The sequence below is a fragment of the Labeo rohita genome, chromosome 1, assembly GCF_022985175.1.
Source record: "Labeo rohita strain BAU-BD-2019 chromosome 1, IGBB_LRoh.1.0, whole genome shotgun sequence".
In the NCBI taxonomy this organism is placed as follows: domain Eukaryota; kingdom Metazoa; phylum Chordata; class Actinopteri; order Cypriniformes; family Cyprinidae; genus Labeo; species Labeo rohita.
In genome coordinates, this window is record NC_066869.1 from 19,620,913 (window position 1) to 19,635,718 (window position 14,806).

Genomic DNA, 14,806 nt, shown 5'->3' on the forward strand with positions numbered 1-14,806 from the left:
AAACCTAAAGAACGATTGAATAAAACAATCAACTGTAGAGGAAAAAAAAAAAAAAAGAAATTTAATGAATTTTTCTTCAACAGCATAACTCAAATATAGTGAGTTAAAGAGGTTCATTGCTTAATCAAGCTAAATATGCTCAGTGAGAACATATTAAAAACAATAAAAAGAAATTAAGCTCCCCCTTCCAAAATGTCTTCTCAAATAAAAAAAAAAAAAAGCAAGAGAGTAAATTAACAACTCAAGAACAAAAGGCACCTGTTTGTACATTTGTGTCCTCATTTCATCGTTTTTCAGCTATGCAACAATCTACTTCTGTCAAAATCATCATAGACAGATGAATCATGGGTTATAGCACAAAATACATACTACAGTAATAGGTATACTATAGTATAGAAATGGATAGTACACTACAGCTGCACTACAGTATAAGAAGTACTTTAGTATGATGCACTAAAGTTAACAAACACTACAGCACTAGGGTTACTATAGTATAGCGAGCATACAATAGCAACACCGAAGCACTATAGCTGTACCTCACTGATCTACATGAAATCTACAAGTTGGAATATACACCGGTTCACTTAGTGCCAACGTTGATTTTTCAAGATTCGTCTACAATGGCAACCACCATAAGAGCAAAATCAGCTTTTGTCTTTTTAAAACATAGGTAAACATCAAATAAAAATATATAAAACAAAAGAGTGATGCTTTCTGATCAGAAAACGGCCTGACAGCAACTCAAAATGTACATGAAGACCCACAGATGCTCTTTCCATTTCAGCTCAGATAAACAATAATTAAAATACTGATAAATGAATTCATCCTTCTAAATAATTCTTATAAAACACAAACAGAATAAAGAGAACAGGGAGGAAATCATCAGGCTTGTAGTGTTTTGAATAAAGCACGGGCTAATGAAAAGGAGGAATGCAAGATTAGTGCAGTTACAAGTCATCAAGAGAAAATCAACAGCTCATAATTAATCATTTGGGAATTTCATCTCTTTTCCAGCAATATCCAAATAACAATCTCTTCTAGCACAGCCAAACTGCCACGTCGTGGCGCTGTCGGTGCCACGGAGAACGTAGAGCGCCCAGGTTCGTGAAAAACATCCAGAAACGGAAAATGAAAGTTTACCTGTACTTCCTCATCCGCAAGGTGTCTCGATGTTCTTAGACGGTTCTCCCCGCAACTCAAACTGACTGATTCCTACTCTTAAAACTCCTATCATGGCACAAGAGTTTGCAATAAAATAAAACATGAAAGGAAAAAACAGAAAAAAAAAAAAAAAAAAAAAGAAAAGCAAATAAAAACAGAGAACATCAATGATCAGGAACCTTCTTTTGTAAGCCTCATAACTAAGAAAAGACAAATTTCAAGATTTTAAATAGAATTATTATTGTTAATATATTTTTTGTGGTTTTTTAACGTTTTTTTTCCCTAATACTGCAATAGCTAAAGTTTAGGAGGCTGGCTTTTTTAGGTCTCGTATTTGTTTGACGAGATACGTCTTTTCGTCGTTAAACTGCTCGTCGTCTGTGCGATCCTTCTGAAAGTTGCTAAGGAAGTCGATGAGTTTCGTTTGGTTCTTCAATAGAATGTCTACGATGGGCTGTGTTTTATTAGGATTGGCCACAAACACCTGAGGAAATACACAAAAAAGAAAACAGTTAAGTTTTAAGCTCAGTTTGTCATATTACACTGTAAAAAGCATTATTTGTGACCCTGGACCACAAAACCAGTCTTAAGTAGCACAGGTATAATTGTAGCAATAGCCAAAAGTACACTGTAGGGGTCAAAATTATTGTTTTTTTTTTATGCCAAAAATCATTAGGATATTAAGTAAAGATCATGTTCCAAGAATATATTTTGTAAATTTCCTACCATAAATATATCAAAACTTAACTTTTAATTAGTAATATGTATTAAGAATCTCATTTAGACAGCTTTAAAGGTGATTTTCTCAGTATTTTGATTTTTTTGCAATCTCAGATTTCAGATTTTCAGTTGTATCTCGGCCAAATATTGTCCTATCATAACATACATCATACATCAATGGAAAGCTTGTTTATTCAGCTTTCAAATGATGTATAAATCTCAATTTCGAAAAACTGACCCACATTTTTTTTTTGACAGATTTATAGTTCAGATACAGTTTTTCACAAAACAAAGCTAATAAAATGATAAACTTCACATTTCATGAGGCAAAAAAGTATCAATTATTATATTAATTATTAATAAATTATTTTATGAACTTAAATATTTTTTACAGTCTTAATTTAGATTTTTATAATGCATTATCCACCTGCCAATCCACTAGTTCATATTTACAACTCTGCGTATTTGCAGCGTAAAAACATTGGTCGATCTACGCAGTGGTCTGAACAAAAACAGCAGTCGGGCTTATTGAAAATGCAAATTCATTCTTTCTCAGCAGGTGGCGCTTGAACAGCAGAAATATAGCGGTTTCCTGGTAACTTCACGTGTGCTTTGAAAAGGTGTAGCTCTCATGTTTCTTCAATAAAATCATAGCCTTTTGAAGTTTAATGGTCATATTAAGCCATAGCGCAATTCTTGTCTTTCAGTCCCCAAATTTAAGACCTCTTGAAATCATAATTAAGACTTACTTGTACTGTTTAAGACTTTTTATAGCCTTAAATTCTATAAACTAAATTTAAGACTTTTTAAGGATACGCAGAAACCCTGTATAATACAAAATCCATATGAAATGCAATTTTAATACTTTTATGGTGTTTTTCATGCTAGGTGAAGAAGTGTCAGGATTCAGGTGTACCTTGAAGACATGGAAAGCCTCAAACTGAATGTTGGGGCTCTTGTCTCTCAGGAGGTTCATCATGAGCTTCAGGTTCTCTGGTTTACTGATGTACCGTGTCATGACTGTGAAGTTGTGTCTGTCCAGGAGCAGTTCACCCAGCAGCTGTCACACAAACACATGATGTTAATGACGGGACAGACTCCAGATGACAGATGACAAAAATCAGATGGCACAACACACACCTTCAATGACTGTCTCTTGGTCACGTAGTTCTCAGAGTGAAGCAGTTTCTCATAATTATCAAAAACCTGGAAGATCAGCGACAGCCATTTAAACATTTCAGTTTTCCAGAATTCTATGATAACAATTAAAAATCCAATAAAATTCATATATTACCGCATCATAGTTCTGTTCTAAAAATTCCGCCACCAGAACCTTGTGTCTTGTGAGCAGGTCCTGTTTAAAAAAAAAAAAAAAAGTGCAATTTAGCATTTATCTAATCATTTATGTAATGTGTTAAAAAAATAAATCTAACACTTACCTTGAAGGTAGCAAAAGCATCAGAGGCGATGTCAAATGTGGACATCTCCACGTAGCCGAAGAAATCTTTAAAGTGTTCAGAGTGGAGGACGATTTTGGCGAGAGGTTCATGCCGGATGCACTCACGCAGCATAATCCCACAATTCAATGCCACCTGAGGGGTCTCATACCTGCCACAGCACCAAAGCAGAATGTCACATTCACAAGAATGCCATGCAACAGAAGCCATGTTCAGGAAAACAGAGCTTCATGATTATGGTCCTCTGATGTAAACTTGCTAAAATTAGGCCCCAAGGATTTCCTCAATGCACAAAACACGGACGGAATCCAGTCATAAAAATGGAATTTACTGTATTACACAGAATGTCATTCTTGGAATTTGCCACATTTTCAAAGTATAAATCAAAAGCAGGTCAGTACACTTAAATCAAAATGCAGTATGGACTAGTGTCTGTGAACATTAAATAAAAATATATTTAAATATGAATCCTGCATGTTCTGCATCTGTGTGAATGAATGGCGCAGACGCAGTGTTGCCAAGTCTTGCTACTTTACCACTGTTGTGTTCTGGTTGTTTTTCAATCCCCAAAAATGTGAAATTTATCCCCTGAAATGCGAATTTTACGCGGGCACCCCACCAAAAACGTCTATTTTACCCTGCGGAATGAGATTTTTAAAGGGGTACCCTTCTAAATGCAATTTGGCTAGTTTTAGGCTAGTTTTCAGTAGCAATTGGGCAGGTTTGGTTGTGAAAACCTGGCAACCCTGCGCAGACACGTGGTTTCGTTTACTACACTCATACTAAACTTGAAGAAACAGTGACAGGAATATATATTACACGACGTCATGATAGTACTACTAATAATAAATTATTAAAACATTATTTTAAAGGAATATTTAACAGAAAAAAAATAATTACCAGAACTTTTTAGCAGAAAAATCTAAATAGACAACACAGTATTTCTGAAAAAATAAATAAATAAAATAGTAATATATGTTTTTAAAATAAAATCAATTATTTAGATATGCCTTTGATTATTTACATTTAATGAAATCAAAAATTAAACAGAATTTGGTAAAAATAAAATTGAATTTGAGAAAAAAAAAATAATTGTATTTCTTAAGCACTTAAAAATTTAATTTTTGTTAAACATTTATTAAATTGCTGTTAAATTGTGTAAGTTTCATGTTTTCAATTAGACAAGCTTTTTAATTAATTAGATTTTTAATGTAACCATTAAAACCATTTAAATGGATACCATTTTAATCCCGAATTTGGAAATAATAAACCTGATTATATAGGGCCCTATTAAATGAATAGATGAACTGATGGAACAGAAACAGCACCATGGACATTTCAAAGCTTTTCCAGGCAAGCAGTTTGTAAGTAACATGCTTATGTGCTACATTTCAAAAATACCTATCGTTTCTCACCCTTTGAGTAAGATGAAAAGAACTTCCTGATGAGAGCAGAAATATTCCACCGTTGGGCTGCGGGTCCCGATCTGCCTGCGCAGGATGTTGTTGAAGATCTGACAAACGTCCTTTTTACCCTGTGAACACACACATTATATCAAATATCACAATCGTAAATAAAAAGATGAAAAAGAGCATGCAGTAAGTACAGCATCCTCACCTCAAAATCGATGACCTGCAGGTTTTCCACCAGTGAGATGAGCAGGCCGCTGTTGTAGAGTTCTTGGGCCAGTTGGGCGACCGTTTCTGTGTGTGGCTCCTTATCGTTAGTGCCGTACAGGATCTCCTTCATCGCCACCAGACATTTCGACACCTCCTCTGAAGCCTGATGAACACACAAATATCATAAATAATCACTACAAAACATGGTGATAACACAATACAACTTAGGCATTTCCATTTCTATGCTGCATAATGTGCTGAACACCTAAAAGGATTCTGGGTAATTTCACACGAAAGCTCATTATACAAAGAACATCATTAGCTATTTATCAGCTGCTGAAACAGCTCTGTTTGAAAGTGTGGAGGTATCCTGGAGCATATGGATTTCCCTCCAGCTGGAAGAGCCCCAGGACCTCAGAGTAACAATCAGCAGGTTCCCAGCACTTCAAACGCTTGACTTTAGCACAGGGCTGCTGAAAAGAGCCTTAGCGGGCAGGTGAAAATGAGCAAGAGGTCGGGCAGTGGAGTGATATTCCCACCTCTCCGACATCTTTCTGCTCAGAGCACAAATACGAGCACTTCCAAGAACCAGACCTCTCGCTCATTTGGGTCTATAAAGGATGTGCTGAAAATGGGGTTCAGATCAAGTAAATTGGGCCACTTTTTGACTTTGAGATTAAAATTAAAAAGTGGGCTAATTTACCTTACCTATACCTACTTGCACCAGGGTTATTACAACCTAAAACAATTTTTGAAAAAAAAATCATTACTTGAAATAAAATAAATATTCACTAAAACAAATATAAAATAGAAAACTGACAAAATAAAGTAATGAAATACACAAAAACTTTGAATTATTTTCTCTCTCTAGTTGACAAACCAGCATTTCACTTAGTTTTACCTGAAGTACTAAAATTAAACCTAAACAAACTTTAATTAGGGGTCGACCAGAGCCAATGCTGATACTGATTATTACAAATCAAGCAGACCGATAACTGATCAAAATTAAGAATAACAAGGGCTCTGACAAAAACTCTTTGAATACTTTTAGTCTGCAATTTTTTTTTTGAAAATGACCAACACCTATAACAACAAAAAAAGCTTAATATCTGCACTGATAATCGGTCAACCCCAAAAAATAATTTAAAAACTACACAGATACACTACCAGTCAAAAGTTTTTGCACAGTAAGATTTAATGTTTTTTAAAGAAGTCTCTTCTGCTCACCAAGCCTGCATTTATTTGATCCAAAGTACAGCAAAAGCTGTAATAACATAAAATATTTTTGCTATTTAAAATAACTGCTTTCTATTTGAATATATTTTAAAATGCAATTTATTCCTGCAATCAAAGCTGAATTTTCAGCATCATTACTCCAGTCGTCAGTGTCACATGATGCTTCAGAAATCATTCTAATATGCTGATTTGCTGTTCAAGAAACATTTTTTATTATTATTATGAATATTTAAAACAGTTGAGTACATTTTTTCAGGATACTTAGATGAATAAAAAGTTCTGAAGACCAGCATTTATCTGAATTAAAAAGCTTCTGTAACATAATACACTATGCCGTTCAAAAGCTTGGAGTCATTATACATTTATTTATTTTTTTGGCATAATAAATTTAGCATTTATTATTGCTAAATAAATTAATACCTTTATTTAGCAAGGCTGCTTTAAATTAATCACAAGTGATGATAAAGACATTTATAATGTTACAAAAGGTTTCTATTTCAGATAAATGCTGTTCTTATGAACTTTCTAGTCATTAAAGAAACTTGAAAAAATTCTACTCAGCTGTTTTCAACAACAATAATAATAATAATAATAATAATAATAATAAGTGCTTTTTAGCAGAAAATCAGAATATTAGAATGATTTCTAAAGGATCATGCTAAAAATTCAGTTTTGATTGCAGGAATAAATTGCATTTTAAAATATATTCATATAGAAAGCAGTTATTTTAAATAGTAAAAATATTTTACATTATTACAGTTTTTGCTGTACTTTGGATCAAATAAATGCAGGCTTGGTGAGCAGAAGAGACTTCTTTAAAAAACATTAAAAATCTTACTTGTCCAAAAACTGACTGGTAGTGTATATTAACAACAAACCTACAACTAATAAAAAAAATAATAATAAATAAAAAATTAAAAAACAAAATTATCAGAAAATTTAACAAACTAAATATTAGTGTACAGTATATCAACGGTTCTACAATAACTGACATCAAACAACTTCCATTCAACCAGAAAAATACCTACAACTGAAAGCTCTCAAATGAAAAATAACAAGCAAACGTCAAACTGATAATTTATCTAAAAGTCATTAAAGGAGTTCTGATTAAATGTAATATTTCTCCGATACTAATCTCAGTTCAGACTGCATGTCCCCATTAGTTTGGTGTGCACTGCTCACAAAACTGGCAAATGCCATTCACAGAAATTTCTGTGCCACTCCCCGTTAAACAGCAGACAATATTTTTTTTTAACCAGACTTTATGTTAATACTTAAAACAAGTACATTCACGTCCACTGCTGAAACAATTTCTCCATCAGAGCTACTGCACTGGTTTAAAGCACTTATTTGCCTGGGGCCTGGCCCATCTCTCTGAAAAAGCAAATGAAAAATGCAAAAACACACTGGAAAAAAAAAATCAGCAGTGGAAAGCAGGCTGATTTAGAGGATAACGCTGATATTGTGGTTGAAAAGAGCTATAATGTGTCTTAGGATAAAGCTGTAGGGAGATCTTGGAAACTTCATTTTGGAAGCATCAGCACTCAATAGTCAAACTCATTATGCAATCATCTGAGAGTTTCTGGAACAACTGGGATTAATACTAGAATGAAATGCAATAAAATCCTGGGATGAGAGTGGAAAAATAAGAAAAGAAAAAAATAATCTGACCGGTGGACCAAGCTGAACAGAGGGGCAAATTCACTAAACCTTTGTCTTCGTGCCACATTTGTGGAATGCATTTCAGTGTAAAAACACCTGTAATCCATCTTAAGTAGGCGCTAAATGCGCTGGAACAGCACTGTGCTGAATAAAATAAAATGACTCTTGTTTGGGGCTAATTAAGCTTACTGAAGTGATGCTGTACAGTTCTGTAAAGTATGCCTGATTGTAGCAATCTGCTGCATCCTTTGAAACGCTAGCAATTAGAACCAACCTCCAAGACCGGCATTTTCTCCTTGTCAATAGTGCTTAGCACACATTTTTGTGTTAGCTGATATAATTCCTATAGTGTTATCTGCAGGTTTAATTTACTCATGATACCCCCAAGGACTGCTCTCAAACACATACCTTCTCTGTCTTCTTGTCCTGCTTGACCAGAATGGAGAGGTTGTCCTTCAGGGTCTTCACAATTTCTGTAGGGTTCTTGTGAGATTTACCAAATAGTGGCATGGTAGCGGCCGTAGACTGTAGAACCTGGAGTAATTTAAAAAAAAAAAAGAAAAAGACACAGATCAATGGTTTTGATTTGTCTCACATCTTTTTCTTCTTACAGCGAAACACTGAGACAAAAGAAAGTCTACTCAAGTCTAAAGGACATAATTGCTTGAAATATTTAACTGGGAAATATTCGAAGAATCAAACACAGTACAAAATTTTTTACTGTGTTTGATGTGTTTGATCCTTACAATACATATGTACATATGTGACCCTGGACCACAAAACCAGTCTTAAGTCGCTGGGGTATATTTGTAGCAATAGCCAAAAATACACTGCATGGGTCAAAATTATTGATTTTTCTTTTATGCCAAAAATCATTAGGATATTAAGTAAAGATCATGTTCCATGGGGATATTTTGCAAAATTCCTACTGTAAATATATCAAAACTTAATTTTTGATTAGTAATAAGAAAATTTAAGTTAAAAACTTCAAAGTCGCTTTTTTTGCACCCTCAGATTCCAGATTTTCAAATAGTTGTATCTCGGCCAAGTTTGTCCTAAGTAAGAGCACAAACGTAGTATTATTTATATACTACTACTATAATAATATAAGAATATATTTTTTCAGCTCTCATTTTAATTAGAAGTTTTAGTAATTTTGTTGTGCTTTTAAAATGTTTTACTACGTTTGTTCTTTAAATGTTTTTATTATATTATATTACATTGTTATATTATATTATATACATTTAGTGATGTCAAACGATTAGTCGCAATTAATATATAAACAAACACTATAAATTTTGATTTTTAATTTATTTCTGTTTTAGTTCTAGCAATTCTACTAATTTAGCTTAAAATGATTTTACTTCTGTTAACTACCAAGTCAACATTTGTAATTTTTGTTTACGCTATTTTTCATCTAATATTTATATTTTATTTTATTTAACCCTTTTTTTTCAAATAATGAAAACAATGTGTAATAGTTTCAGTTATGTATGTAATAACAACACTCATTAAAACTAATTACATATCACAAATAATAATTAAGAACAGTAATGATCTGAAATTCCACCTCAGGCTGTAAATAAGTGGCTTTGATTATTATGTAAATTCAAGACAAACTTGAGACAACTCATTCATTTGTTCCAGCATCAAAATAACATATTAATTAAATTAAATCACTGCTGTCAAATTGATTCATCGCGATTAACTGAATCCAAAATAAAAGTTTATATATGTGTGTATGTATATATATATACATATATATATATATATATATATATATATATATATATATATATATATATATATATATATACACACACACATATATACATATATATGTACACATGCATCTATTTAAGAAAAATGTTGTCATATATTACAAATATTTAAATATAATATTATGTGAATATAAATATATACATGTAAATAGTAATTAATGAAAATTAAATTATTATTCTCAATCTGATTCAATGAAATCTCCACATTGTAAAAACAAATCCATTTTGACGGAAGAAATGGAAGCAAATGTCAGAGCCATTTTTCAGAAGCGACTTAAACCACATAATGAGGAGAAAATTCACTGTTTTTCCAAGAGAACCTAGTGAAACTTGTGACTGGTAATCCTGTGATCTGAAAACCTAAGCAATGTGTGTGTGTGTGTGTGTGTGTGTGTGAGAGAGAGAAAAAGTCCTAGAGTCCACTGTTCCTGTTGGAAATTTCCTGTTCCTCCACCTGTCAGCAGCTGCTCTTTGATCAGATTCCCTTCATATTAGTGCTGCGATCATTCGACAAGTCTTACATATTACCACTTTACAATTAATAATTAAATAAAGCACATCTAGTTTGATAGCAACTTCTGTAGAGAAGCTACTCTAAAATGTTTTTAATTTTGCTGATCACACTAGTCTTTGTCCACTCTGCAATCTAGGCGTGTTTAAAGACTTACAATAATTCACTATGCAAACACTGCCAGCAATAAAACCAAGAGCTGACCCACCTCAGTCATGTCTAAGTCATAAGTCATAACTGATTTCCAGCAATACATGTCAATCTCACCTCACCCACATTTACTATCACAACATCATCTTTACCATCAAAAGGCCCATCGCTGAGGAATGTCACATGACCACATTTATTTAACAGTGAGTGAACAGGTCCTCTGTTTGCTGTGGGACACTGTTAGGAATTTCATACAGTTCTCACCAAAGAAAAAAAAGCAGCTCCACCTTTATTTACTATCTGTAAATACCACCTTCAACACCACAGTGGAGCAAAACTACAAAATAAATGATGAAATGGAAGAACTCACTCTGTAGCACATAGACTACATAATTCATACAACAGAGAGACGCTTGTGAGGGACACATGGTGATGAGAAACCAGTGAGAATTACGCCAAAGGATATACAATTATTCATTTAATCACCTATTTGTCAACACAACTGCTAAACAACACAAAGGCAGTGAGATTACTGGTAATTAACTAAAACAATATTATTTCACTGGAATAGGTCAGTTTGTGACTGACGAAAAAAGGGCTGTGCTTTTTGAGAAACTTATATAACTTTCATAAATTAAAGAAAAATATTTGGTGAGAGAGTTGAACAGTTGAGTTTTAACACTTTTTTTTTTTTTAAATAAATTAATTAATTAATTTCAACAGTTTTATATATATATATATATATATATATATATAAGGTTGAAAATCTCCCAATAAAGTCACTATGTCACAATTTACACTAAAAAATAATTATAAAAAATAATAATAATAAATTTAAATAAAACATAAATTTAAAAAACTGTTGAAAATCTCCAGATAAAAAAAATCACTCACTGGTTGTCACTGGTTAAAATTTATAAAACATAAATAAAAACCACTGAAAAAAAAAAAAAAAAAAAAAAAAAAAAAAAAAAAAATCGCCAAATAAAGACACTCCCTGATTGTCACAATGTACACTAAAAATAAATAAATAAATAAAAATTTATTTAAAAAACAAACAAATAAAAACGGTTGTAAATCTGCAAATGTAGTCACTGCCTGGTTGTCACAATTTACACACACAAAAAATTAATAATAATAAATAAATAATAATAAAATGTTGAAAAATCTCCAAATGAAGTCACTCCCTGGCTGTCACAATATACGTTAAAAAAAAGTAAATAAATAAAAACTTAATAATAAAAAAAATAAAAACTGTTCCAAATAAAATCACTCCCTGGTTGTCACAATTTACACTAAAAATAAATAAATAAATACAAATTGATAACAAAATAAAAACTGTTGAAAATATCCAAATAAAGTCACTCCCTGATTGTCACAATTTACACTAAAAGTAAATAAAATAAATAAATAAAATTAAATAAAACATAAATTTAAAAAAACTTAATCATCATATATTACAAATATTTAAATATAATATTGATTATGTGAATATAAATATATACATGTAAATAGTAAAAAACAAACAAATAAAAACGGTTGTAAATCTGCAAATGTAGTCACTGCCTGGTTGTCACAATTTACACGCACAAAAAGTTAATAATAATAAATAAATAATAATAAAATGTTGAAAAATCTCCAAATGAAGTCACTCCCTGGCTGTCACAATATACGTTAAAAAAAAGTAAATAAATAAAAACTTAATAATAAAAAAAATAAAAACTGTTCCAAATAAAATCACTCCCTGGTTGTCACAATTTACACTAAAAATAAATAAATAAATACAAATTGATAACAAAATAAAAACTGTTGAAAATATCCAAATAAAGTCACTCCCTGATTGTCACAATTTACACTAAAAATAAATAAAATAAATAAATAAAATTAAATAAAACATAAATTTAAAAAACTGTTGAAAATCTCCAGATAAACTCACTCACTGGTGTCACAATTTACAATAAAAATATATAAATAAAAATGTATAAAACATAAATAAAAACCGTTGAAAAATCTCCAAATAAAGACACTCCCTGATTGTCACAATGTACACTAAAAATAAATAAATAAATGAAAATTGATTTAAAAAACAAACAAATAAAAACGGTTGTAAATCTCCAAATGTAGTCACTGCCTGGTTGTCACAATTTACACACACAAAAAAAAAATAATTAAAAAAAAAAATAATAATAAAAATGTTGAAAAAAAAATCTCCAAATGAAGTCACTCCCTGGCTGTCACAATATACGCCAAAAAAAGTAAATAAATAAAAACTTAATAATAATAAAAAATAAAAACAGTTCAAAATAAAGTCACTCCCTGGTTGTCACAATTTACACTAAAAATAAATAAATAAATAAAAATTGATTAAAAAAAAAAAAAACTGTTGAAAATATCTAAATAAAGTCACTCCCTGATTGTCACAATTTACACTAAAAATAAATAAAATAAATAAATAAAATTAAATAAAACATAAATTTAAAAAACAATCATCATATATTACAAATATTTAAATATAATATTGATTATGTGAATATAAATATATACATGTAAATAGTAAAAAACAAACAAATAAAAACGGTTGTAAATCTGCAAATGTAGTCACTGCCTGGTTGTCACAATTTGCACGCACAAAAAATTAATAATAATAAATAAATAATAATAAAATGTTGAAAAATCTCCAAATGAAGTCACTCCCTGGTTGTCACAACTTACACTAAAAATAAATAAATAAAAAACACTGTTGAAAATATCTAAATAAAGTCACTCCCTGATTGTCACAATTTACACAAAAAATAAATAAATAAAAGTGTCATTTTTGTAATATAATAGAAACATTAAAATACAAATTACGCAGTAACGGGGTTGTTAAAAAAACATATTTTAGTCGTTTAAGTTAATAGTTTTAATATATTAAGTGATTTTATTATAAGTAGTAAAATGAACTTACAATGAACTGAAGATCTCTAAACAGACAAACGATGTCATTATTTTTGACACTATTGTAATAGTTACCCCAACAAAAGCGTCAGGCGTCAGATTTGAGTGGCAGAAGTACTAAAAGCTCTCTGTCAGGACCGTGGGGAAGCATCTGACAGAGTTGGTGTTGTGTAGAATCGTGCTGAACTGCATGCTGAATTGAGTGAACAGGCCCTCCGCTGCATGATCCGCATGTGTTTGTGTTGAACTGAGTGAACGGGCCTTGCAGTGGTGTGATCTGTTTCAGGCCTGTTCACTCAATTCCACACAAACAGCAGCAGCAGAATTACAACGTGACACCGAGCGAGAGCTGCTTACAATGTAACACGCGAACAGAACGTCACAGAACGACAGAACGCAACAATGAAACAGTTCAGACGCTGGCGGCTCCGACTCTCACGTACACTCTCAGCTTGTCAGCCGTGTTACCAAAAACAAGCCCGACATGCGGAAAATTGGGCGTACGTTTCGCTTATTCTCGTGCGACACCAAAATAAAAGACACGCAGCAGTAGCCCGTGAGCTCAGCGTTGGGCTTTACGCCAGTTTGACGTTTTATCTCACATCAAGCGAACATTTCGATATCGCGTCTGTAATGTGTGAAAGGTTCAATACTTACAGTGCTGCGATGTAATTGTGTCTCCTGCGGCTGCTTTGGTTTGTGTGTGTTAGCGAGCAGCCGTCCCGATCACGCCAGCAGACTGTGCGTGCGCGTGTGCGTGTGCGCGCTGGGCTAAACGTCAGCGGAATGTGTGTATAAGCGAATTAAACACTGACTGACTCAAACGCGCATATCTGCAAAAGACATGATGGGTTTGTAACACAAACTCCCTGTCGGGTGGCTGTCCGCGGTTTAGGGAATGATCTGGGATCGGTTCTGTGGCCGTCGCTGGCGGTTTTGTCTGCGCTGTGCGAGCTGATCTCAGGTCAGATGCCGTGCGGCGATTGGCGCTTCCTCCCTCAACGCCGAGGCGAGGCGTCGCGTTACCCGGATGTGGATGTGTTCAGACTGTATTATGAAGAGATGCAGGCTAAAATAAGTGCATGACTCATGATTTTGAATCACGACGTTTTAAACTATCGCGTCACATACCTGCCCGAACTATTGAACGACACTGTCACAGCCAAAGTCTGCGTGTGCGCAGTGTGTCGCTATGAGGCACAGAGACTGAGTCACCGACAAACTCCAAACGATCAGTGCTGGCTGTGAAATGAAATCTGTACAGGTTGCAATTTGTACAGGTTAAATAGAATGATGGAAAAGTATTATACTACTTTTTTGAACATACAATATGGTGATTTCTTGGAGTACAATATGAATATATGCTCAGCGTTTAAATTCGTTTTTGTATGGTTATAATTTTCTTGCAAATTAAAAAATGTTTTCATCATATTTCCTAAACGTTTAAGACTGTTATACTGCATCTCTGTTGTGTCGCCACTATTATATATTTGACTTAATATTTATTAGTGCTGTCAAATCGATTAATCGCATCCAAAATAAAAGTTTTTGTTTACATGTTGTATATATTTT

General features: G+C 32.6%; 1 protein-coding gene across 1 annotated transcript; it reads right to left on the reverse strand.

Moving 5' to 3' along the window:
* Positions 1-41: 41 nt before the first annotated feature.
* Positions 42-14,225, reverse strand: cab39l (calcium binding protein 39-like). The gene is made up of 9 exons (XM_051110675.1): positions 13,892-14,225; positions 8,264-8,389; positions 4,956-5,120; positions 4,754-4,872; positions 3,321-3,489; positions 3,176-3,235; positions 3,022-3,087; positions 2,798-2,941; positions 42-1,645 (listed from the first exon to the last, which is right to left on the reverse strand). The coding sequence occupies exons 2-9, from the start codon at positions 8,363-8,365 to the stop codon at positions 1,466-1,468; spliced, it is 1,005 nt and encodes a 334-aa protein (XP_050966632.1). The 5' UTR covers positions 8,366-8,389; positions 13,892-14,225; the 3' UTR covers positions 42-1,465.
* Between the last annotated feature and the right edge of the window lie 581 nt (positions 14,226-14,806).